Source organism: Diadema antillarum, unplaced genomic scaffold (assembly GCF_040938485.1).
Source record: "Diadema antillarum isolate AM-2024a unplaced genomic scaffold, OU_Dant_1.0 scf00000132, whole genome shotgun sequence".
Lineage (NCBI taxonomy): Eukaryota > Metazoa > Echinodermata > Echinoidea > Diadematoida > Diadematidae > Diadema > Diadema antillarum.
Window position 1 is genome coordinate 598,490 of NW_027271021.1, and position 27,745 is coordinate 626,234.

The 27,745-nt window shown below is 35.8% G+C and overlaps 2 protein-coding genes across 2 annotated transcripts; both read right to left on the reverse strand.

Moving 5' to 3' along the window:
- Positions 1-225: 225 nt before the first annotated feature.
- LOC139720730 (cytochrome P450 4V2-like) lies at positions 226-14,429 on the reverse strand. Its single transcript, XM_071632086.1, has 12 exons — positions 14,415-14,429; positions 11,163-11,364; positions 9,286-9,404; positions 7,802-7,887; positions 7,265-7,458; positions 5,524-5,593; positions 4,531-4,657; positions 3,910-4,089; positions 2,970-3,072; positions 2,180-2,314; positions 1,156-1,335; positions 226-497 (listed from the first exon to the last, which is right to left on the reverse strand). Exons 1-12 carry the CDS (start codon positions 14,427-14,429, stop codon positions 334-336), a joined length of 1,575 nt encoding a protein of 524 aa, XP_071488187.1. The 3' UTR covers positions 226-333.
- A 1,993-nt stretch (positions 14,430-16,422) lies between these two features.
- LOC139720725 (cytochrome P450 4C1-like) lies at positions 16,423-27,727 on the reverse strand. Its single transcript, XM_071632080.1, has 11 exons — positions 27,556-27,727; positions 26,936-27,054; positions 24,357-24,442; positions 23,817-24,010; positions 23,278-23,347; positions 21,563-21,689; positions 20,731-20,913; positions 19,756-19,858; positions 18,690-18,824; positions 18,046-18,225; positions 16,423-16,711 (listed from the first exon to the last, which is right to left on the reverse strand). Exons 1-11 carry the CDS (start codon positions 27,725-27,727, stop codon positions 16,548-16,550), a joined length of 1,533 nt encoding a protein of 510 aa, XP_071488181.1. The 3' UTR covers positions 16,423-16,547.
- Positions 27,728-27,745: the final 18 nt, after the last annotated feature.

A 27,745-nucleotide genomic window follows, 5' to 3' on the forward strand; every position in this document is an offset into this window, starting at 1 on the left:
GCATCCCAACACAAGTTACCTGTAAGTTTAACTTCTTGGGGCATGTCCTCTTTATATCTCTGTATCCCAACACAAGTTACCTGTAAGTTTAACTTCTTGGGGCATGTCCTCTTTATATCTCTGTACAGGTATCATATTCCATGTAAATGTATCCTTGCAATGGATATATATGATCATCATGAATAGGTGTATTTGAACAACCAAACAACTAATACATGCGCGCGTACGCATGGTGGTGTTAAATTATTACGTGCATTGAATACACGTTTTGCGCAACATGTGGAATATATTTCCTTGATATTCTCTTCAAAAGTTTCTGAGAATATCAGTCCTTCACTTTCTTTTCGTGATTTTGATCAGGAGTTTTTCGTCCGTCGGTTTTAAGATCATAGCCCCAGCGGGCTTGGTCTCCTCAATTGTCTGAGTCGGCTGAAAGGAAAATCTTCGGAGAAGATTGGCAAGGGTAACTCTGGCTTCCATCATGGCGAATTTCTGACCTGCAGATCAAACAATATCAATGAAAATAATAATTAGATATGAAAGATGACAGATGGGTGGAGGGAATTTGCAGAATATTCCGTCAGAAGACTTTGCAAAGCTCATAAGCCCCTACAGCATGAACAGAAAGCCCCGAAGGTTGAATAATTGTAACCACATCCCCATCATTTAGGGCTGTAAAATTTGCATTACAATGTATTACCTTGTTTTAAGATATGGGTTTGTCGGTTTGTCAAACACACACCTTCAGTTCTCTCTTAATCACCAACGCACCACAACTTTCGTACATAATTCTAGTAAGCGACATCTTTAAAGATCATTATAGAGAATTAAGCATTAAGAATTGTTTGGTTATTCCGAAGGTTTATCATTCCGAATTTTCGTTTATCCAAACGTTCGTTATTCCAACTGTTCGTCAGAAGACTCTTATCTCCAGGTAGCAATAGGGGTCAATTGTCCTAACATGAAATGGTACTATAACCGAAACAATGATTATAGACGCCGTTAAACCGAATATCTAACAAGGTTGATTAAAGACGTATAATAGTAGACATAAAAAAGCCAACAAACAGAAAAACAAACAAACAAAACCAACCAACTAACCAATAAACAAACACATTTTTGTAATTTGCAAAAAGAGAAACATGTTAGTCTGACCGATGCAGTTTCTTGGTCCGGCAGAAAATGGGACGTAGGCGTATGGGTGCCGCTTGCCACTGTTCTCCGGAAGAAACCTATCGGGGTCAAATCTTTCCGGGTCAGGAAATTGCTCAGGGTCACGATGGAGGTCGTAGATTCTTAGTGTGATGTCAGTTTCCTTCGGGACCACTTTGCCATCTTGAATTTCAAAGATGAACGGGAGGCATCAATTCTAAATTGCATTGTGTTGTTCATGCTCCATGCGACAATAGTATATTGCTTTGATATATTTTGAAATTAATGTTCGGATTCATTCAATTATAAAGTTCCTTCTTGTATTGAAGCAAGTCATGTAGAACTGTACGTTGAAACATGTGTCTCGGAGAAAAAAAGAATTTATTTGATGTCTTAGTGTGACCACCACATAAGAAAAAAAAAATACTAGGATATAGAATGATTTGTGAACTAGGAGCATTTCACAATGGCCTTTTTTAATGCTAGATTAGTTGCAGCTTCATTATACGATTACTAATCATTCCCTTTGCCGCTGATTTTGCTCTGGTTTTTTTTTTTAATAAAAGAGAAATTTATACTGCTGTTTGGAAGATGATGCAAAGAAAATTTTTGTGAAGTGTTTGTGACATTCCTTCCTAATTCAAACGAAGCGAGAGAGAGAAAGAGAGAGAGAGAGAGAAAGAGAGACAGACAGACAGAGAAGACGTAGGTCTATACTTATAAACAAGACAGCGCGAAAACTCTGATCTATACTATACTGTGGACACCAACAGCACAAAAATGACGTCACGTTCTGATGACTATTGCTGACGTAATGCTTTCCCTGCATGTCAGGTTGACTTGCTCGTTCTACCTCAAAATTCTATGGTTTTGAGAATTTCTCCAATTCATAGTTTCTTTAGGAATTCAAATAAAAAAGAAGAAAAATAAAGGGAGCAAATGTTGGCTTTGAAGTGAATTTCGTTAGAGTAACAGGACGGTTGTGTTCCATGGACATTCCATTATTAATCGAAAGAGGATCACTGACCGATCACAATGTCTTCGTCCAATGTTCTGGATATGGCGGGAGCAGGTGGAAAAAGGCGGAGCGTCTCTTTTAGGACACGATCCAGGTAGGAGAACTTGGTCAGGTCGTCTGTATTCACCGGACGGTTTGCATCTCCTGCAGGAGATGTCAAAAAGCCCATTTTCCTTTTGTAAATTATTACATATCAGTGATATCGTAAAGTCGGTTGGAGCAGGTATACTAAGCAGGACCTGTGCAACCGACACAACTAATGTGATAACTTTGACATTACTTACCTTTCATATGTCACGTTTACAATGCCAAGCCAATGACAGCTCATTTAAACTGGTAGTTTGACTTTATTTATTTTTCTCTCTCTAAACAATTTTGTATATATATACTGTTATATATATTGTTTATAGGCTGACGCTGAAGGAAAAGCTACATGACACACTACATGGCAATTGTAGTACACTGTAACGTATCCGTCATACATATATACAAGAGTTACAAAGATCGAAAAGCGTGGGAGGTTCCCATTTTAGCATCAGGTTCTGTGGTCTGCTTAACTTGCATGGATAATAACAATGATTATATATATATTTGTATACATATATATATATATATATTTATGCAGTATATAAATGTATATGTATATGTATATGTATATGTATATATATATATATATGTATATGTTATGTATATGTATATGAAAACGAAGATTTCGGGACTATGCCGGGATGTTATACCAATAAAGGTTCCAAGGTGTCCCCTAGTTACGGTAACTGTATACACAGAATGTGCGTCATACCTAGAACTTCGTCGATCTCTTCATGGAGACGCACCTGTACGTCTTGATGTAGACCAATAAGCTGAATGCACCAAGAAATAGCAACAGCGGTTGTGTCGTGACCCTGCATCCAATTTAGATTGTGAATTGATGGTACAAAATAACTTATTATCTGCGACGAAAATTATGGTAAAAGCTTTGAAATTGATCCAGGCTGTATTTTAGTGAAACATGCTTTGGTCACCGTGAAATCCAACCAGTGTTTTAAATTCAGAATTCAATTAAGATCATCTATCAAGTTAGAATAATTTATGTACCTCTTATCTTTTGTTTGCAGAATCTTCACGGATTTTAGACCACGAACAATTATCACCAAAAAAGGAGAAAATTCTGAAGGATTAGAAACAATGGAAGCACCTTTTTATATCATCAAAGAATTTACACTCTAGTGTGATTCAGAAGGATGGCACACATATCTAAATAGAATACAAGACTTACACAAGGAGTGGGATGAATAATGATTACAAAAACAAACAAATTGACTTTTAGAGGATGGCAAAAACAGCAGCATTTTCCTGATACTTGCTGACATCTATCTTGAGTTATTTGTGAATATGCCTTGAAAATAGCGTGGTGCTTTGCAGTTAAGAAGCAGTACCTTTGACCCTTAAAAGAGCAGTTTCATTACTTCAACAACAAAAAATCTTTTGATTGCAAATAATGAATAGAACGTGGGGTTCGAGCAGTATATACTAAACTAAAGGAAAGAATATAAAATGATTTTTCACAACACTTGCGACATTCACAAAGTATCCATGTCATGCAGTGCGTTTTTCATACAAAGTGTAAAAACTCTCATGTCAAGTGAAGGCTCTCGCATCTTGGTTCTCTGAACTGTTGACTTTTAGATTATTCAAATCTACGATATTTTTAAAGTATATATGGTCTTGTTGAATCGTACCGCGAACATGAAGGTATCCACTTCCTCCTGTATGTCTGCCAGAGTGAAGCTGGGGTCCTCTCTGTGCATCTGGATGAGCAGATCCAAGAAAGCCACTCTCTTCCGCTTTCCAACGATCCCATCATCGAAGACGGAGTCCTTAGGACGTTCAAGAGACTCCTTCAACTTTTGCTTAATCATCTGAGCTTAAATAAGGAAATGAATAATGTTGTTTGAAAGAATGCAGTGGCGGATGGGGGGGGGGGGCACCGCGCGCCCTTTAATTTTGTTTTGAATAAAAGAAATAAAAAGAAAAAAGGTCGCCGCACCCCCTTTATTTTACATTTGTAAAGTAAAAGAACGAAACGAATTGTATAAATTTGACTAATATAGCATGCCCTTTACATGCCTCACATCAATATCGCGCACAAAGTTTAGGTGCTTTTTAGCAATTTGTCGTTTTAACGACAGCCATAAAATATCAGATCACAAACATCATGTAAAATCAAATGGATCTTTGTTGGTGTGATTATTTCAAATAATGAAGAAGAATACCTATCCTATTATGCATGAATAATACATGTGTGTGTGTGTGTGTGTGTGTGTGTGTGTGTGTGTGTCTTCAACTGCCGCACATCTTACCTCCTTGGTAACGCCATGAAGAATTTCGATGTATTTTTTCATCTTTGCACCAGCAGCCGTCCAAAAATAAAAAATATCCGGCCACATGAGGGGTGACTTGAATCTTTCCATGAACAGGTATCCCATACTTAATTAACCATCGCACAGATAGCGTGGAAGTAAGCAAAGAATAGATGCAAAGATATGTCGGTTTCCAATTACAGCAAATCAGATATGGCGAATCAAAATATCAATAATCCCTAAGCAAACTATACCCAATTGTCATTGAATATAAGAAATTATACTGTAGAAAATGTCTGTGATTACGATTACGTTTGCGTTGATTTGTCTCTTTGTTTGGGGGAAGGGGTTGGCTGAATTACTGAATAATAGAACTCCTTAGATGAGCATCGAGTACACTTGAAACTCACCTCTAAGTTAGGCTATCGTCTCGCACAGTCACAAAATGACATAAGTATGGCACCTAAAAGAATACTCAGTAAACAGTCTCTAGTTAGAATTGTTACAGTATATTTCTTTGATAATCCACATGTAAGATTAGTGCCCGGTCATACCCAGTCTACTAATTCTTATTTTTATTTCATTAATTTTTGCTCAATCTCAGTTTATGCATACACTTGTCTTGGTCACTATGTATCGGGATGGTGAAAAGGGAGGTAATTAACATTCAGAAGGTATAAGCTGTATGTCCTCCTCAGCGAATGGCTGATCTTATGAAATGAGACATGAACATATTGATTTTCCTAACTCCTGTCTGTCGCGTCTGTGGGGCAGATCCAGTGTGAAACAATCTTTAAATATTTTCGAGTGGCGGTTTGGAATATGAGTTCCAACTGCATGGATAACACAGTATAGATTCCGTTTTTTTAACCCATGGTGGTATAATCTATTAAACCTAAAACATCATGAGAAAACGTAATTCATGTTCCGCACTCTCGAAAAGACTCAATTGCAACGTCAACTATACACTTTCCATTTAGACAACGCTCTTACCCTCGCACAGCGCGCACGTAATCGTTGTCACTGTTGCCTTGTGCATTTACGTGCTTCCCCATAGAACTGTCTGCAAAGGTATGTAGGAGAAATAATTGCCATAAGCTTTCAAAAGAAGGCCTGTAGAGGGAATCCATGCAAGCTATTACTTATTCATAATTATATGCAATTTGAATTGTCGACTGATATCTATCACCTTAATATCACCTGAAGAAGAAGAAATAAATGGAGACAACGTATGGGCCAAGGCACATTAAAGTAAAGTCATTCACTATTGCCCGTAGGCATGTGAGCCCACATGATAACAGATGATAGGAATATTTTTAATCTACTGAAAGCATTTGATTGTACTTACCACAGAATATTAGTGAGTAAATTCTAGTTTTATGGAATAGAGATACATTTTTTAATTGGTTTATTGGTTTATTGGTGTATTGGTTTAAGTGTTTCAAATCGCATGCAATATGTGACATTAAGTGGAATTTCTTCTCCGGTGTGATTATAGACTTTACCTAAATGACCTACTAGCACGCTAGAAAACATTTGGAGCTGATTTCATTTGAAATTGATAGCACTTTTTTATTCCATGTAAAAATATACAATGTAGTAATGTAATCTCAAGTTGTGAGCTAGAGAAAGTTTAGTGGTTTTCGCTTGCAGCATGCATGTGGCTTATCTGACTCCCAAATCTGAATTAGAGAAGAATTTGCTATATCCCTGAATATTTGTATTTTCTTTTGTATTTTCTATTTTCTCGGTATTTCGGTCATTTTGTTATACCCTTGCTCCTCATATTATTAAATCATTACGCTCGATTGTAACTGGGACCTACGCTCGACAAATTTGATTCTAAGTAGGTTGCATCATATTTTTTTAGCATTCATTCTCAGATTCCAACTTTCATAGATCGACCGTGCTTGCAATATTCTATTATGCCTCCTAGCTAGATATCATGTATTATTTAATTTTGTTATATTTGATGTATTTTCTATCGAGGAATATGAAAATAAATTCAAATTGAATTGAAATTGAATCTAAATATTGGTAAAGACCATTTTTAAACACACAAGTCTATTATCTAAAACGTATAAATTACTGACTTCAAAATGAATATGAACAGATTCTTCCTCGCTATTTCTATGTATTCATATATGACCTACATTTTGCCAAAGTTTCTTGATATTTCCTTCATCCAATATAAGAACAATCATGATACTAGACATATTGATAAATTGTATATCCCTAACTTTGATTACTGTACATCAAAACACACTTTTGAATATGTGGGAACAATATTATGGAATGGTGTGCCGAATTTAAGAAAAGTTGTGTAACAGACTTTTACTATTCAAAAGAAGCTACTAATCTTTTCATGTCCTCAAAGATATTTCGTAAATTTTCAGCCTTATTCAATGCATATTCACCTCACTTTGATGACTCTCGCCTTCTAAATATGCCTTTTGTTCTGTCTGTAATATATGTATATTTTTAGTGCTTTATACTATATCAATTTTTAGCTGTAAAGTCTCGGGATCGGCCCTTGAAAGACCATCTCTCATGGTGATCGAGTACATACTGAAATAACAATTATTGTTCCTATTTTTTATGCCTAGTTCTTGCATTCCTAAATACGCTTTTTATCAGATGTGGAAATGAAATGAAATGAACTATTAAAGTCAGTTCAATTTCGGAATTTCTAAATTAACACTCCAACTCCCCACCAGCGACTCCACGTGCTTACCACATATGACGTCGAGGGTGCAGTACGTTACGAGCGGGAAGATGTTGACAGGATCACGTTTGTCTGCAAACGCGTCCAGCTTCTCTGCCAAGATGTTGCTCTGCTCGTTGTAAACATCCATGAAGTTTTGGAGGATGGAAAAATGGAAGGCCGGTGTCAGCATTTTGCGGCGATGGAACCATTTCCCGCCGGTACTGATGATAAAGATCAGATTAAGTCTTTCTTTCAGACATCTCAGATAACATTTACCTAATTAAGTAGAGCTTGATTCAGAAGTCATTTTGAGGATGGGTAAGTGGAATTTTCTTAGTTTTTCAACGTTAGCAGAGTAAAGATTTGATAAACATGATCTTGTAAAGGTATAGATGATCGAATTTCAAACAAAAACTTTGTATTTCAAGCATTTTTCCTTTTTAACGGATCTACCTGGAATGTTATATATATATATATATATATATATATATATATATATATATATAATTCAAACTGACCACTTTCTCAAAATATATGTTGAGTAGGTCTTGACGTTTATCATACCTCAACAACAGTCCAAGACCAAGCCACGATTCCAAGAACGGGTAGGTGAACCCTTTCTTAATTTGACGGGTGCTAGTAAGTATGACCTGTTCAGGGAGATAGAGATAGAGATAGAGAGAGAAGAATAAAAACTTTAACTTTTATGAACTGGAATATGACTGCAGTATGAATCTGCAGTTTGAAGCCTGTTAAAACCTATATTGTGTAGATCATGGAAGTGATAATAATATGCACACATAATTCTTCATACTGTAGGAACAGTGTGTATGATGTAAAGACATGAAGAGATCATGGACATGGAAAGAAAGAAAGAGAGAGAGAGAGACACACACACATACACAAACACAAACACACACACACAAAGGTTCACCATAACGTCACCAAATGTGACTGCAACACGCATTTCAAAAAACTTTATCTTTTACCATACGTTTAAGATTCATTGCATAATTACGTTACGTATCCACTTCTTTCTTTCTCGCTCAAACTCCACTGAGTGCCCCGGCGACAGATTAGTCTTCATAACCATTATGGAGATTATGTCCCTTATGCCCATTTTGGACCATACCTCTGATAATGCATGGTTCATGACATACATCAAAAGCAGAGTGGCAGAAGAATGGATAAAAGGCAGTTGCGACTTTCTGTCCTTTTGGGGGTTTAATATGATTGTCTCGCTTATTCTTTCAGGTGTCCCCCTCTCAGATCCATCAAATTTAAAGGTAATATAACATTTATCACCATAAACGGTATCGAGTTGAATGGAATGAATAAAACCTTACTTCGTTATTTGAAGTAAAGATAGTCTTGTTATGTGGTGTGTATAGTGACTGCTGACTGAAATAACTCCGTTTATGTAATCGTCACTCAGCGTCTGCATATAACACTGCATATTTCTTTTTTATGTCGCTTTCTCTCTCATTTTTTTCTCTCTGTCCTTTCTCCCCCTTCTTTCTTATTTCTCTCCTCTCCTCTTTCTTCTTTGATGAAGACCATCATTAAGGGGGTGGTATAGTTTTGGTTCAGGTGGGGATTCAGCTCTTAACTTTTTTGAGATAATTAGAAACCACTTACATGAAATAGTAAAGATCATACTCTTCTAAGAGAAATTAAAAGTTTAGTCGATGAAACCCGGTTTTGGAAGGACTGAGATATATAATGAAATAAAAAACAAAATGAAACAAAGTGGTCTAAATAAAAAAAATGGGACCCACCTTTCATTAGGACCACTTTGTTTTTGGATATCTCATCCATTCAATTTTAAAACCGATTTTTATCAAATAAACCTTCTATTGCTTTTATAATCATACATTATGCTCTTTAACATTACACGTAAGTTGTTTCTAGTTATCTCATAAAAAGTTTAAGCCTGAATCCCCATCTCAACCAGAAATATACCATCCCTTTAAAGTCAAACAAGCAAAATTTAGTTCAACGAGATGTAGGAATTTCAGGGAGAAAAGAGAACAACTCATATTTCTTACTTTCATGTATTTCGCGCTGTATATTGTTAAAGAAGGTTTTGGTCCAAACCACCATCTGATGATACCCCCAGTCTCCTCACGGTATTCGGCCAAGGTCTCTTTCATGAAGAGGAAGAATTCTGTCGATGGAAGCAGACGTACAAGGGTTCCAGGAATAAGAAGCTGGCAGGATAGGCATTTTTTTTTCTATCTCAAAACCAGTCGAATGATTTAGATAAAAGATTAAAATCTAATAACCATTCAACATGATTCTGAAGTTTAGCTAAGCGACATTATATCTCTTTTATCATGCCATATGAGGTATATGCACACACAAACATGCACACATTCGTTCTTATCACTTTGGTAGAAGGTGATGGACGTTGGGTGTTATGATATCGATATATCTTCAAGTTAAACGCTTCCGAGTTATGCGTTACAGTTTTCAAAAAGCATTATCTCTCCTAGTGCCACTACCGGAGTTTTTGATCTTAAAAAAACCAAGTCATGAAGAAATAAATTACAGCTAAACGAAAAAAGTTTGTGGTCACACACACACAAACACACACAAACACACACACACACACAAAGGCAAATTGAATGATATATAAGTATTGCTGCTGGGAACAGTCAATTCTTCCCATCGCTTTTTGTTTATTTATATCTGTTATTTTCACATGTACATGTACATTATCACTTACATTTTGTATTCATATATTGTAAATATGTTTGTACTCTCATACCGCGAGAGGGGGGTCGATAGAGTCAATAAAATCTTACCAATCTTACAAATCTTCCTGTAACTAAGATCTTGATTTTTTAATTTGACAGTGACACGTTAATGTCTGATTAAATCATACATAATGGCAAATATGTTTGATTTTACTTAAAAAATTACTTGTGTGTCACAAATTACCAAACTGAAAATGAAATAATGTGAGAGATGTCATGTACTGTCCCGTTAAGATTATTTTCTTGGCATGACTATAACGGAAATTCCTTGGTTGCAATACTATAGATTGCAAAGATTAGAGAATTGTGCTGCTCAACGTGGAACGTCGTCATAATCTCTCACACTCCTGCTTTCTGTTTCTTTGCTGGCTCTCAGTTAAGGTGAATGTTGTTTCTGGTTTATTAAGCATTCATATTCATAACCAAGTAAGAACATATAAAGATACGAAGTATTTGTTCGAGTTGGAAATTCCTCCTTATATAGAAGAAATCTATGTTCTACCCCTTTCATTTTTCCCGCATGTACCCGAACTCGTAGTAAGCTAAATAAGGATCGTATTTTCACTGTTACTGCAACATGGAAAGGAACAACCCTACATTCATTAGATTCTTCTTTTTTAAAAGAAATTTAGAAAATATATCTTTTCCCCCCAGTTGTATTGATTTGATGTAACTTGACTTGAGCATCATGATATCGTCGTACTTTGCATAGCATATGGAAATGCCTGGTTGTAATAATGATAACAACAATCATGATAATGATGACAATGATAATAATTAAAAGGATCTGGTTAATGGTATAAGTACCAATTTGAGTTAACAGGCGTGGCATACTGAATATTGATAGACATATTTTATATTGTTTGATATTGATATTGTTATACTGATATCGTTTAAAATCGACTCTTGATCCGTTTTGGGATGAAACACTTCATTAGCTTACGGCTTCTTGATAGTGACAGCATGTACTTTTTGCCTCATCTGAGCATCAACATACACAGCCCTCCAGTTAGCAAAGCATGACGATATCTAATATGTATAATAGCACAATGTCACACAATGTCATAAATCCTATTCTGTCCGCAGTGAGTTACAGCAACTCCACCTCTTCACGTCCACTATATATTTTCTCCTTTATCTAAATCAAGTAATGTCCTTGTACTAACCTCTTGGATCTTTGCTGAACTGGTAAGTGTTGCCAATTATTGGCAGGGCTGGAGGTCCCTGGAATTTGCTAATCAGTAAGTAGATGCGAATGAACCTGGCAGCATAGTAGACAATAATTGACGTCACAACGAAAATGGCGGCCAAAGTTCCTATTCCTGTCTCTCCCGCCATGGCTGAATCGTCCGTCAGAAGGAAGCTGATCTGGTCGTGAACAAACAGTTCAGGGTTGAAACATAGTTTCAAGAGCTCTTTAAAGGGGAATAGTAGCGACAGGTAAGGTATATAGAATTAGTACTCAACACGAAAAGAAGACGAACATGTAATGGATGAAATCTCAGCTTCACAAGTCGCATTCGAAAATGAACACCGACACCGCCAAAGTATTATTTGCTTTTGGCCAATCAAAGTAGTACCAGGAACACACACACACACACACACACACACACACACACATATATATATATATATATATATATATATATATATATAGATATATATGTGTGTGTGTGTGTGTATATAACACATATGTATATATATTTGTGTTATATATTGTATACACACACAGACTGAACGTACAATCCGATTTAATTACTCCCCAGAAGGAGCACAGGTCAATATCTATGATAATGATACATTTCGCAAGTGGATCCAGTACAATGTACCAAACTGGTCATGAGCTCTCATTAAGCATGGGCTAATGAGATCTTTGTAATGACAGGGATTCTTAATGTTGCCTTATATTGTTGTTTATTCATTTATACAAAATTATAAAATCATACACATTTTAAAATCCTTTAGGAAGTAGAATTATCACCAAAGTATATCTATAGTCATTCAATACCTCTTCCAATACTTACTAGTCACTTTAAGCGCAAGTGTTTCAACGAGGCTTTAAAATGCACCATCCAGACGAGAGAAGAGAAATGCAGCTTCAACAAGGATCTGCTCCAAATAAAAAAATGTGAACAATAATTTTCATTGACTGACGGAAAACGCAGCAAAGAGGTCAAGTCTATCTGGGTGAACGCATTTTTAGCCAAGGCAATTCAGTTACGTGGGTCCTCAAGTCGACGTAGCAAATATTGGAGAGCAAATAATATGAAATGTATGCAATTACTGATAACTATTCGGTCAAGTTCCAAGATTGTTTCCACCTACCATGTCCCTCATATGAAAAATTGTTGACCATTGAGATAATAATCTCCCAAGCATACAATGGGTGCAGTAAAGTCTCTGTTTGGACTTTGTGGTGTTTAATGTTAGCCAAGGAGAGCTTTAGCTCTTGCTTCATTTTGCCCGTCAAACTTTATGCTGGTTTATTACAACTGTGTGATTGATTCTTCACTGACAGAGGCGTATCATTTTATTATTTGAAACACCATGTGACATTCTGTTGTTTTCAGTAGGTTTTTATGATTTGGAAATAGAATACACGGTATGCATTTCTGTCTTATTGTGACGCATGCTAATTGAAATCACATCAACCTCCGACAAAATGCTTGTAAACCTGCAGTTCGTGTTTTGAACGTCATCAATATTTTCTTAGTAATTTCAAAGTATTGAGAGATATCGTCGAATTTTGATTCTTCATGGCTTGAAGTATACATGCCACAACCAAACGCAATACAAAGTGTGAAGATCTTATTTCAAAATGAGGACTTCAATGTAATATCTTACCCGATTGCCCTGTATGCAGGTATATGCATGTATAGGCCGACACCCGTCTGTGTATATGACCTATCTTAATTGTACATGATTACATGATTCTGATTCTAATTTTGATACGTGATTCAAAATGCAGCCCCGCCCAAAGCCTAAAAGACAGAAAGCTTTATTAGCAAAATAAAGTGCGGTAAACCAACTTCACAACATGTACCAGCCCTCATATAATATTGTGCATATTTATATATACAAATATATAGTGTCTATAACGAGAGTAAGGAGGCGGTAGACGTTGCTTATATTGAATCCTTACAAGTGATCTTACTTCAAGCTTTCGGGCTTTCTGCCCTTTGTCAAGAGGTGTGAGATGTACACTCCACATTTACATGCCGGCAGTCAATTTGCAGCCGGTTGTGGGGAATCGAAACATTTGTGGTGGTGGTTGGAGTTTCATACTACTGAATCATGTAAAACTTTATATTCTTTCAAGGCTAGAGTGAAAACTACATTACTGTCAGATTACAATCTATGAATATAGCATTTGATTATATATTTTGTTTTGTTTGATCACATTTCTTTTCCTGTAAATTGGATTTAAAACTACAATAAATATACGCAATGTTTCTGTGTCTATCATTTCATATCATTCCCATTATCTTCAGCATCACCACTATCACTTTCATCTTCATTATCACATTTTTCTTCATCATTACCCTGTCAACATCATCATACATCATCATCATCATCATCATATTTCACGTTACTCTTATTCGTATCTATGCACTAGGAATATAAAAAACAATGTATTTACAGTGTTTTATATTTTGTAGTATTTCTCCATTCCGCAAACAATATAATTTTTGTGTATTATTTAGATAGGTCCCTGGGCTGCCACGTGCTCAAGCTTTTGCTTATAGTGGCAGTCCTTCTTCCGCATAATTTCTCAGATGATTATTTGGAAAATTGGTAATACGATTTATAATATTTTCGATTTTCCTCTTTTAATTATGTACTTGTAATCTGCTTGCTGATATTCCATGTGATATTACTGAAAATAATTCTGATTAATGTATGAAATTGTGTTGGAAGAAAAATAAATCAAACAAACAAACAAACAAACAAAGAAACCCAGAGGTTCAGTACCTGAAGACACACGACTCACACTTATATATATATATATATATATATATATATATATATATATTTGTTTTTGTGTGTGTGCGGGCGCGCGTGTGTGTGTGCGTGTGTGTAGTTATGGATACCTTTACTAAACCTATGACTGTTAAACTAAAAAGCCATCACAAGTAGTGTGCTTTTATCCACCATTTTAACATTGCCTTGTAAACATGCCTATTGCCTATTAAGATCTTTCTCCCCTCAATAACAAGACATTATCGGTCTACCAAACCTCCATTCTAAACAGGATATCAATGTTAGTGTGACATCATGAATGTAATTACACTCTTTGTGTTTTGTGTTTTTCATTTTAGTGCAGTTGATATATTGATTTCGTACTTTTATGAAATGTTCCGAATCACTAAGATGAATTCTCACTGTTTAACGCTTGGATCCTGATTGTCTTTACTCACTCGGATCTCATCCATTTTGTAAACCATCAACACAAGAAATAGAAAAGTGGGAAGTCTTTATAGTGCGAGAGTTAAACCCGCCGCACACTATACGACTCACAACTATACCACTGACAAACTTTGGGTCTGAAATAAACGAGCGTGTTTATTCTGAGGCTGTCATGATTTATTTCGGATCCAAAGACTGTCAGTCGTATAACCATGAGTCGTATAAAGTGTACGGCGGGCTTTAAAGGCACCTTTAAAAACGACAAAGCCAGTCTTTAAAAGAGTTTCAGGTAATGTGTAAAAAGTGTTACAAAAAAAGCACATGTGTTCATGGTTTACAAGTGTCTATTACAGGACTTTAGTCCTTCTTATCGTTAAGACTCGTTTATATCTATAGCGCATAACTCGCCCTTCGTTTGAATAAAATGTTTTATTACCCAGGCCATAGACTGAAAACTTTTGAAGGATGTTTATGGATAGGGGAAGTCTTATACAAGTTAATGCATTTACAACAAAGTGAGAAAGATCTTATTCCCATGTTTCTGATTATTCAACAACATAGACCCATATTTTTTCATTAATGATTGACCAATCCAATGCGGGGGGGGGGGGGGGAGGGGGAAGGGGAGTAGGGGGCGTAGTGTTTCTTTTCATTTTTGTTGCGTGTACTTTCTGCTTTTAGTGATTACCGCTGCATATTGATTTCTGAAATTTATTTATTTTTTCTAATGGATAATGATGTTGCGTCCATGTAGCTTTCCTGGACCCCTAGGTAGAACAGCAGTGTCTTTGCAGGCAAATCTCAGCAGAGCGATCGAGACGTATTTCAGTTAAGATTGTTTGATTATCGTTTGTATATTGCTGTTGATTTTATACAGAAAATACAATACAATACAATACAATACAATACAATACAATACAATCTACAATTTAAACGTTACATTGTTATCGTGTCTATTATTATCTTAATCCTCTTAACATACCTACTGGTCTACCAACAGCTGTGGTTATCAATGTTAGAGTGAAAGCACGTATGTATAGTTACATCAAGTTTATGAGTATGTTTACATTACGTGCAGTTGTTATCTTGATCTAGTGCTTTCAACTCGCCATCTTCTTGTGATAGGATGGTCTATGAGTCACAAGCTGCATCGCCTAATGGTCCTATACCTTCCTTGTAATCAGTGTATGATTCTTTTCGTATGTTATTGTTACGACGTGTAATTGATATGAATTAATTAACGCAAAATTGAAATTAAAAAGAATACAAAACTTCTGTCATTCGCGTATCACATTAAGAGGGAAATCGACAACTCCATCCGCCTGAACAACAAGAACAACAAAACAAACAAACAGACAGACAAAAAGCACATTGTCACAGAATGTCGATTTCATTTTGTCATATATAATATTTGGGACTTTCTCGCTGGCTGAGACGTCAAAAAAATAAAATTACCCATTTGATGAAACTACTACAATTATTACTGTATCAACAATTTCTGCAGAGTTTTCTCGCCACGTCTCAGTCGTCATAGCATTAAAACCAAGTAGCATAATCATGTTCAATACATGCCTACAATGACGATTAGGATTCCGCGCAAGAGCGCCTTGCATCACTCATCTGACGGTATTAAGTGTCCATCCAGCACGAAAAGTCGGCACCATAATGATAAATACATTTTCAGCTTTATTCGCGGCGTGCGGAAACTCTTCAACTGTTTTAAGGTATCAAGAGGAAATCTGCAACTCGACTTCCATACAAGCATTTATCAACAAACTTTGCTGTCCATTGTAACTAGATCATTTCTTATAGGTAACTTTAATCACTTATGTTTATTTAGAAACTAAAAAGCACGTTAAGAAGCACTGACAAAAAAAAAAAATTCACGTTAAGATGCATTACGAAAAATATTTCAGTCCAACTTCAGTGGTGTTTCACATTGAGATCTAAGCCGTGCACCAAATTCATCAGACAAATTTAAGTACAATGTATTTCAAATTGCATATAAAGTGCCTTTTTTCAACATCGTGGCTGTAATCAATGTATTAAGCTTTCTTGCTAAAGAACACTACGTGTTTAAGAGAGGAATCGGTACTGTTGGGTGCTGGTAGAAGTAACTCCTTGGTAGAGGCAACCTCGTGTGTTTACCTCCTCCTGGTGACTCTGAGGAGGATCTTGCCTTCCGCTGGTTTGATCATGAACTCACTTGCGGGTTTGGCCTCTTCGATGGTCTGAGTCGACTGGAAGGAGAACCTTCTGAGAAGGTTGGCGAGGGTAACCCTGGCTTCCAACATTGCGAACTTCTGACCTGTTCAATGGTTAAACCAAAATGAAATTTGTTATCGTATATCCTTTCAACCTTGCATCTTAAAGGACAAGTTCACCTTCATAAATATAAGGATTGAGAGAATGCAGCAATATTAGTAGAGCACATCAGTGAAAGTTTGAGGAAAATTGGACAATCGATGCAAAAGTTATGAATTTTTACAATTTTTGTGTTGGAACCGCTGGATGAGGAGACTACTACAGCTTGTGAGTCATATGCGTACAACAGTATAAAGAAAATGTAAAGAAAATTCAACATATTTTCACTTTTTTCGCATAATAAAAGAGCACTTGACTTGCCTCTTTCTAAAGGCAGGGGGAATAATATTACCCATAACATTTGTCGGTAACGAGTCGGGGGAATGTGTACTTTTTTCAAAAGATGAAATTTTGTGAAATTCTCTTTATATTTTCCTTACATTGTTGTACGCATGTGACATCTAAGTTATTCACACACTGCAGTAGTCTTCTCATCCAGCGGTTACTGCACAAAAACTTCAAAAATTCATAACTTTTGAACGGATTGTCCGATTTTCGTCAAACTTTCAATGATGTGTTCTCGTAATATTGCTACATTCTCTCAATCCTTATGTTAATGAAGGTGAACTTGTCCTTTAAGTATGCTTTAAATTTGTTTCTTTCTCTTATTCATTCATACAATCAGTCTTTCATTTATTACATTAATGTCATTGTTTTTGGGCAACTACGTTATATACCAACTTGAACTAATCTGTCCGTATCAAATCTAAAAAGCAGTCTTGTGTAAAACGAAAAATCCCACGTCATCCACACAGCAACGCATGTCTGTAACTAACTTGCGAGATTATACCCTTTGTGACATCACAGGGGATGGTGGTACGTCATTTAGGAGCAGAGTGCATAATTGCCTATTGATCATGTCTGATGCTACGCCCCTGCCTCCAGTTATTCATGTTGGTTGGTATAGAACTACTGATTAGGATATGCATGGGTATATCTGTTGCTGTTGCTGTTGCTTTATCCTTGCTCATGGGCAAATGTCAAATGACATCTATAATGTTAAAAGGTATAGGCCCTATCATCTAGATCATGGATGTAACATGAAATTTCTTAAATATGTGTTTATTTCCAAATGTGAACAATTTATTGTGCAAGACACACATCAATTCTCCTCGCTCCCGGTATCCACTAAACATAGAAAGAAAGAAAGAAAGAAAGAAAGAAAGAAAAAAGATATAGAGAGATAGAGAAAGAGATGGGGAGAGAGAGAGAGGGGGGGGGGGGAATGGAAAGAATTTTAGATGCTGCAGATGATGATATTAATATCAGTAGACCCACCGATGCAATTTCTTCCCCCGGCCGAGAACGGAAGATAGGCGTATGGATGTCTCTTGGCACAGTTTTCCGGAAGAAAACGGTCTGGGTCAAATCTCTCCGGGTCCGGAAACTGTTCCGGGTCATAGTGAAGGCTGCTGATTACTAAAGTGATATCTGTTTCCTTCGGGACAAGCTTTCCATCTAAATAAAGCAACGTTTCAGAAATAAATGCGACACGTTTTCAACATTCTTTGATCATTACGCGATCAAAATATAGATTTCTCGGTCAATTTTATTGCTTTGTAATTCAAGTTCATATCAAAAACTTTAATTTTCAATGAAGTTTTTGATGAAAAGTTACGTAATTTTAGATACTTATAAAATTCCTATGCCATTTGTAATTGTATACGGTCAGTACTTTGTGTAATTATGTGTGCTGACAACGAAGGGATAGAAATGGCTTCACATAATGCCCTTGCATGCCGATTAAAACACATTTTAAGCGATGTCGTTCTTGAAAGGAGAACACGAAAGCCAAGATAAAGAGGAAAACAACATGCACTATGTCTATTATCTGATGAGTTATTGAAATAACTAATGCATGTAATTTGGTAAAATATCATGGTAAGACAAATACAAAAATGCACTAACAGACCGAGACATACCGAGCATTATGTCACTGTCGAGTTTCCTCGAGATCACTGGAACAGAAGGAAGGAGGCGCAGACTCTCCTTCATGACTAAGGACAAATACGACATGTTGCCCAAATCCTCAGAGGTAACATAGCGGTCGGTGTCCCCTGGTGTCCAAGACAGGGTTGGGGAGGATGGAGTAGGAAACGTGAGGGGCGAGTAAGGAAACACAGGGGCACATTAAGGTGAACGATCAATTCTACTTGCAAAATCTGTTTGCAGTACCTGGTCTGATTTCAAGGTACATGCTACTTATTCCTACGTAGAGAATTCTTCACTGCCCAAAACTAAACCAAACACAATCAAACACATTTTTCCAAACATAATATTGAATCCTTTGTCCTTTAGCGACGAAATACCTCACAACTTTTTTCTTTTTTTTTTCCTAATTTGATCTCATGTCAGTTGATATTGATTCCTGCGATTTTGTTTTATATCTGTTTGTAGTTTCATTAATTCATCATTCGTTCTTTTATGCATTTTCTTAGGGTTCCATTTCATACAAGCTTTGCTTTTAAGTGGGACCCTCCATTTGCATTTGCATCCTTATTCAATTTGTACTATGCATGTGTATATATTTAACAAAATATATAAAAACCATAATTATGAATTCTTCATTTTGTTATTCACTATCACATGTATTTTGTTAATTTATGTTTTTGCAATTATTACAAGTTCTGCTCATGCATCTTACATAGTTTTTTATGTTTTTGTCATATATGGAAATAAGAATAAATTTGAACTTTGAACTTTGAACGTAAAAACTTTTATATTGATAATTAAGTGCAGTAAAATGACAGCATCGTGCGTGGTCATAAATTCTTACGGCAAGTATATGCCTAGCGCCCAGCTTTAAAAGAGATAGAAATTGACAGAGGACGTAATTTTTTCCCAATTTTAATGAAATTAAATTCCAAAGTGAAATATTGTTACATATACATGTACAAGTCTGGGATATCATTTTTTTAATTGCTGAATTTTCCTTATCATTTCAGGCACGCTGACATCAAATGGAATTGAACAAACACGAGACCCTACCTAGCACTGTGTCGATCTCTTCATGAAGACGGGCTTGTACTCCGGGATGGAGTCCAATGAGAAGCAGAGCCCAGCACATGGCTGTAGCAGTTGTATCATGCCCCTGGATTGGATGTGAGAAGAATAGCGTAAACCTACTCCAAGATACATGTGTAAGGTTCATTGCATTTCATTTCATTTCGTTTATTTCATTTCCAACAATGCAAAACATTTTCATACACAAAATAACACAATATCAATACAATGTAGTAACAAAGAAAAATACGTCAAGTTAACAATACTACGCATCACAAAAGCAAATGAAAATTGAATTAAAACTAAAGTTGCAGGAAGGTGGTGCGTCACACTGAGCTGATTAAGAATCTACTAAGTATTGGAAGAAAATTTCTAGGAGAGGAAAATGTACGCATTACTCTTATATTAGAAGATAGATAGGGTCGAATCAGTGTTATGCTCTTTGTTTCAGTGTTATGCTCTTTGTCTTAGAAGTGCTTTCAGCTATTAAGCCTTTCTATGCCAATTAATCAAATGTGCACAAATATCACACGCAAATCTATGGACAGGGAGCAAATGTGGCGTGCAGGGGGTTAATGGAGCTTTAGTGAAAACTACAGGTGGTACCTACATGAAGGTAACAAATTTATTCAATATGATTACCGGAGAAATAAAACAGGAGATCCGATATGTCGTTAAACATAGCAATAAATTCTAACCATTCCTATTCAATAAAATCTTAATCTCATTACAAAAGCCCTCCCCCATGAAGACTATATCTGAATTAACATATTTTTAATCATGATTGTAGGTATGTTTCACAACTTCAAACTCGAAGTTTTTGTATGAGAAAATTCATTTTTCTTTACGACAAATTGTTTGAGTTTGATAAAAATGTAAAACATTTATGAGATTAACTAATTTTGTTTAGAAGATATTTCATTTTCTTTTTCTTTTTTTTTCTTTTTTTTTTTCTTTTACCGCGAACATGAAGGTATCCACTTCCTCCTGGATGTCCTGCAAGGTAAAGTTAGGGTCATTCCTGTGCATCTGGATGAGAAGGTCCAAGAAAGCTAGTCGTTTCTTTTTGCCTGCAACAGCGCCCTCGTCACCATTACGGCTGTCACGAGGCTTTACCGCCTGATTAAGCCTCTCTTGAATCACCTGAAACATAGAGCAAACAGACCGTCACTGAGTTTTCAGAGTTTTGTCTTTATAAAATTGCTTGTGTTTAATACTGATTATGCGGGCCATCGCAATGAATCTTGACAGAGGTTTTTTTTTTTTTTTTTATCACCTACTTTTATTTTTGGTATCCAAAAATATAAAACCAATACAAAGTAACAGATATCATTTGTTCAAGCAGATAAGACAAATGTAAGAGGGCATATTGGGTAAGTACAAGAAATTGAATATAAATACGAACACGAAATGATTATTACATAGCATATTATGGATTATGAATAAATGTTATAGCTACATACATACATGTAAACACATATGACCTACACAGTCATGTAATAAACAAGTATTATGAGCGGATTACTGATTACTGATGGAACACTAATGCTTGAAGCGCTGTCTATAGCTTTTGTTTAGGACAATCCTTGTCTCATTACGTAAGATTACTACTCATACGCAGAGTGTAACCCCGAACTTGCTGATGCCCAGATATTTCTGAAAATGAGGAAACAAAGAGGTGGACTATACCGATGGCGATACATTGCAGAGTAAGGGCGTCGTAAAAAAAATAGACATCATTATATCTCAAGGATTTCAGTGAGTACGAGATTCTTTCTTCAGATGCTCTTACGGACTTGGTTGTTCCGTGCAGTATCTCCAAGTATCTCCTCTGGCGTGCTCCTACTTCTGTCAGGCGGAAGATTGGGTCATACCACAACAACAGGGATTTGAATCTCATTAAGGTTGTCTCTGCCATTCTAGTTTAACAGCACACACATGCGAACAGAATAACGAAACATAGAGGAAGAAAGAATAAGTGATATTCAAAGTGAAAATGGAGATAAAGCACACAAGAAACAGTGTGCGTTTTTAGTCTAGACAATCATTTAAGATTATAAAGCCTACTGAACATTAATTTCCCCGACCGAAGAAAAGTAATCATAAGAATGAAAATATTAGAAAATGCATGTCTGAACCGGTAAATTATTGCCTTTGCACAGAGTACCTCGAAAATGAAACAGATGAGAACCGCATGTCAATTTCATGGAACATGTAAAGTAAAGTTTACCAATAAATTTTCCCTAATCGCGATTATAATCATCCTTATCATTGTTAGTATCGTTATTGCCCTCAAGGCATCAGTTATTGAAACGAAGAGTGGCAGTCTGATAAGAGCTTGGAATATGTACCGGTAATTCCCGAATTCCTGGATTACTATGGGTTGTTAACCGCTTTTCTATCTAAACTATGTTTATCCACTTTCTCTTCTGCTTATATCATATTGATTTAAATACTGATGGACGGATATATTTGAGGAATGCAGTACAAAAATCAAATAGTTGCTGCTTGTATTCGATTTCAACAGGTTACAAAAAAGGTCGTCGTGCATTAGACCTCACAAAAAGGGGACAGTGCATCAATGCAGAGTATGACAGTCAATTTCTTGAATATACAAATATGTTTATGAAAATTATTTTGATTCCTGTAAGGTCTTATAGGTTGATGATGTGAGCATTTGAATAATGTCGATTTATTGATGATTGCATGTATGACTCTATAAAAATTTGCTTAAAGAGGAAATCCATTCCACTTATAAGTTACTCTGATAAGAAGAATCAAAATATAACCATTACAACAGTGAATATTTCATCAAAATTAGATAAAAATTAGGGTAGATATGAAATTGCGAAGTTTCGCTAATTTCTGCAGAACAGTTCTCGGACAGTTTATATGAATATGCAAATGACGAAGCAGATTATTTCATTATCTCACAATTTTAATAGAATCACAATTTTCTATCAATCGCGTGTACAAAAATTGAAGTGTAAAAAGTGGTGTTATTTCTGATTTGATAACATCAGAATTATAATCGGATACATGTTTCAAGATTTGAGACTGGTGTGTAATTGCGTTTGAATTGAAAACTGGAAATTTCAAAATTTTATGTGCAGTCTATATGACAAGTTGTGAGAGGATGACATCATCATTTCACTATTTGTATATTCTTATTGACTGTTCAAGAACGGTTTCCTGAAGAATTAAAGAAACGTCAAAATTTAAAAACTTACTTACTTTTTTTTCGTCCGATTTTGATCAAGTTTTCATTGTCGTTCAAAACAATTTTGACTCCTTTTCAGACTAACTTTCAACTACACCTGTATTTTCCCTTTAAGCGCCAGGGAGAAGAGAATGTGGTTCAGTTTATATTGAAAACAAAAACCCAACCACAGATATCTTGCGTTCAAAGCTCAAAACTCAATCAATTTAAACAAACTACCGTACTCAAGCATTGCAATTTTGATTTTAATTTAACTTATTTTGTTTGAAGAATTAATGATTATATACCCTTGGACGGCACGGACGTATTCGCTGTCACTGTCTCCTTGTGCATTGATGTGTTTCCCCATAGCTGTGTCTGCAAATATAATATGGCCATTAAAAATGAACAAGGTACAAGATTCTGGTCAAGTAGTAGAAACTAGATATGGATTATCTTAGTATTAAATTGTTTTTGCATATTTTTTTTTTCGATTTGTCAAGCCTACTTTGTCAGTTACAGAGATGATATATCGAACTCCACTATATGTTTCGTTTCTGAATTTTTTAAAATTTATTTTTAGACCTATATTTGTATAGATAATACATACGTACACACTTTCATAGAAACATCAAACATAACTTAATATAAATCAACGAGTTGAAGAGTGTGGAATAAATGAACATTAAATTTGCCTGAAAAGATTTTTCAAATAAAATACGTGAGGGATGCACAGAAGCCTGTATTTGATTTATCTTTCTAAAAAGTGGCTCTTTGTGCATGTTGTGAAATTTGCTGGTGAGCTGAAAAACGATGAAATGCTTTGCTCTTCCAGCTCGGCCCTTACCACATATAACGTCGAGGGCGCTGTAAGTTACGAGCGGGAATATGTTGACAAGGTCACTTCTGTCTGCAAACGCGTCCAGCTTCTCCGCCAAGATGATGCTCTGCTCGTTGTAAACAGCCATGAAGTTTTGGAGGATGGAAAAGTGAAAAGCTGGTGTCAACATCTTACGGCGGTGGAACCACTTCTTGCCGGAACTGCGGGAATTATTTTCATCATATATCAAAAAAAAGAAGAAGAATGAAACAAAAACACCAAATTTATGAATATCTGCGTAATAAACAGAAAGTACACCTGCGATGTCTTCAGTTTTTATATTCAAAACGAATCTATTTCAAAAGCACTAGCCAAATCTGTCATTTCAACTTAGAAATCCCCTTTTTTATTTTATATTCTATAGTCTGTCATAGAAGTAGGGTGGCATGAACACCTAATAACTGGACTGCGTTTTGATCACACTAATTTACACTTCATATTGTTCAGTTGCAATGATATCTATTCTGGTTGTTAATCAAAACTCGATAATTGTTGTTGTTGTCGTACCTGAGAAGTAATCCGAGACCGAGCCATGGTTTGACGAAGTCGTAGCCGAATCCCTTGTCCATGTGACGGCTGTTGTTCAAGATTGCCTGTATAGAAATAGTAATTGTAAAGAATTTCTCTCCCCCTTTCAATCACCGATGTTTATTCGATTTTTTTGTTTGACGAAAGCAATAGTTGCACAACGAACAATTTATTCCAGGTGAGTGCATTTTTGTATATTGACACTTGTCTGCAATACATGTACTTCATGGGGAAACGAAAGCAAGGCGGTAAATTAAATAGAAAATGAAACTTATTCAAATTCATGATATTCTTCCGTCGAGATGTTTTCATTGCAACTGATTGACAAATTGCCCTACATCGACGTAAATAAGCACTGAATTGATCAGTGTTTTAGTAGTAGCCATGATAAAAATCATGGGCGTACATACTCGAGCAGGATTCGAACCTACGACCTCCTGAGCACCGAACAGGCGTCATCTCCACTAGACCACCGAGCTTTCGCCCGACAGCAAGTGTTGGTTCTAATCCTTATAGCATGCAGCGGGTACTGCTTTGTTATTCAAATTCATGATATTCTTCCGTCGAGATGTTTTCATTGCAACTGATTGACAAATTTGCCCTACATCGACGTAAATAAGCACTGAATTGATCCAGTGTTTTAGTAGTAGCCATGATAAAAAGGATTCGAACCTACGACCTCCTGATCACCGTCGTTATTTACGTCGATGTATATATATAATATGTATATATATTTTCCAAACTTTTGATACCATTGACCAAAATTAATATACTTCTTCTTTAAATCATTCCAATGTGGTATCCAAGGAAGAGCCTACGAGTGGTTCAGGAGTTACTTTACTAATCGCAAACTTTTTTTTTTGTTATAGCAGTGGTCATACATCTAATTTGCAACTTGCCGACTCTGGTGTACCTGACGGAAGCTTGCTTGGACACCTTTCAGTCGTTCTTTACATCAACGATATGCTGAATACATTGTATTTCTTTATCTTTAAGGATGGGGGGGGGGGGAAGGGCAGTTGGGTAAAAAATGAAAATAAAATCAAAATTTATTTTTGTATTTCTATGGAATCTCTGAAGTATAAGCTTTCAGAACTTACCAAATTTGTGGGGTACAGGTAATAATTTCTTTGTCTAAATAAGGCTAAAATAATCAGTGACAAGCAATTTGCTGACTCAAAATCGAACGAAAAATGAAATTTGAAAATGTCTGAAACATATACAAATTTCACCTAGAGTGTTCCCATGTTTTTAAAATGTAATGCAGCCGTCTTTAGTTCATATAGGGCCATGTTTACATGCCATGCCCTAAAGAATTAATACAATGTGTCATGGACCCTGGAAACCTATCTATTACTCAAATATATGTTTCTTAATTGATTTGTTGATTAATCGATGTAATTGATCCCAGGTTCCCGAAAATATGATATATTCCCCTACTGCCCCCATAATATTTGATAATGACTAACGTGTTTTGTCTACCACACCACTACTGATGTATTGTTTGATACTTTAAACACCGAATTGATATAATCACTTTAATGGATAAGAGTTAACAAATTGTCAATTTTCAAGAAACCAAACGTATGCTTTTTAGAAACTTCCTGGAAAATCATCCAAGGAACATTTTCTTTGACGGTACAATATTAAATGTCATACTCTACTTTGCTGTACTTTCTTGAACTATGTCATACTCGCAAGGGAAACATAATTTTTCATGAATATAGAGAGAATATATAGAATTAAAGAAAAAAAAAGCTCTTCATATTATTAAGTAGCGAATCATATAGAGATGGAAAACTGATGTTCTATTTCATGAGAATAAACATTTAAAAGATCATTGATTCCAATCGTTTACACTAAGGACAATCTTATGTACACACTTACAGGGATACAGGGATACGAGGATACAAGGATACAAAGTATTTTAATGCCTGTTAAAATGAATGCAGAGTGAAATTCGCCATGTACTGGCATAACAAAAATGAAGAAGGAAAAAAGAAGAGCAACAACAACATACATCGTACATATAGTCATAATTGTATATAAAAACTAACAAACAACAACAACAACAAAAGCATTGCACAGTCTTACAAACCCTCTTGTATTCGATTCCATGTTCATTAAAATGAAAACTGTTCACCAATGTCCTATCCGGTAATCAAATGACTTTTACTTGCCTTTGACTAGGGCAGTTTTGTTGGAAAGGAAATAAATGAAATGAAAATTGCTATGTACAATGTACAATATAGATACAATAATATACAAACTTAAGAGAAAGTGCTTATTTTGTGACCATCTTCTGGTGGAAATCATTTTCACCTATTTGGGACAAAATAACATCCAGGTAACAGTCGCATGTAAGGTGTAACGTCTCCCATTATAAGACTTTCACAGAATACGCACAAACATTCTTTGAATCATTATGAACAACTTTTGGCATGATGGTTACTTGCCAGGAGGTCTTTCATAATCGAAAACCTGTCTGTATCCTCTGTCAATAACATATCTTAATTTCTTGCTGTGAGTAAATAACTTATAAAAGCTTTTAAACTTACCTCCATGTGTTTTGCGGCGTATATGTTTAGAGATGGTTTGAGACCAAGCCAAAATCTAACAATTCCACCCGTCTTCTGGCGATATTCATCCATCACTGTGCTCATGTGCACGAAGAACTCTTCGGGAGTCAAAGAAAAGAAAAATCTGCCATGCATTCGCTTTACAAAACGCACGCACAAAAAAAAAATTCCCGCTGTTTTCATATTTGGTACGTCTCAGGGTGAAATGACTGCCAGTCTACTACGTTTAAGAACACACTTGGCTAAAGTACTTTAGATTGCAACTGTACAGTGAAACTCCATACAATATACTACGCCTATATAACGGAAACCCTCTAGGAATATGTTCCTTTGACAAGGTGTCTCATGGTTAGTTGTGTACTGTTTTGTTTTTTTGTTTTTTTAGACCCCCGGTATTTCACAGCAACAAGGATAATTATATTATTTGCTGAGGGATACCCGTTTTGAACAAACTTATAAATTATATGGAGGGAGCAAAAAAAAAAGTATAAGAAAGGAAATACGTGCTGTTACTACCTGTATATCATTTTGTGCGGCACGTATATAGTAACGAAAAATTAAAAACATTCGTTATTATAATCCTGTCTAGTCATACAAACCTCTTGAATCTGTGCTGAACTGGTGAATGTTGCCGATTAATGGAAGGGCCGGAGGTCCCTTAAATTTGCTGATCAGTAAGTAGATACGAATTAGCCTGGACACATAGTAGATTATAATTGACGTCACGGCGAAAATGAAAGCCAATATCCCTATGCCTAGTCCAGCTTCCATGGTTACCATTTTCACGGT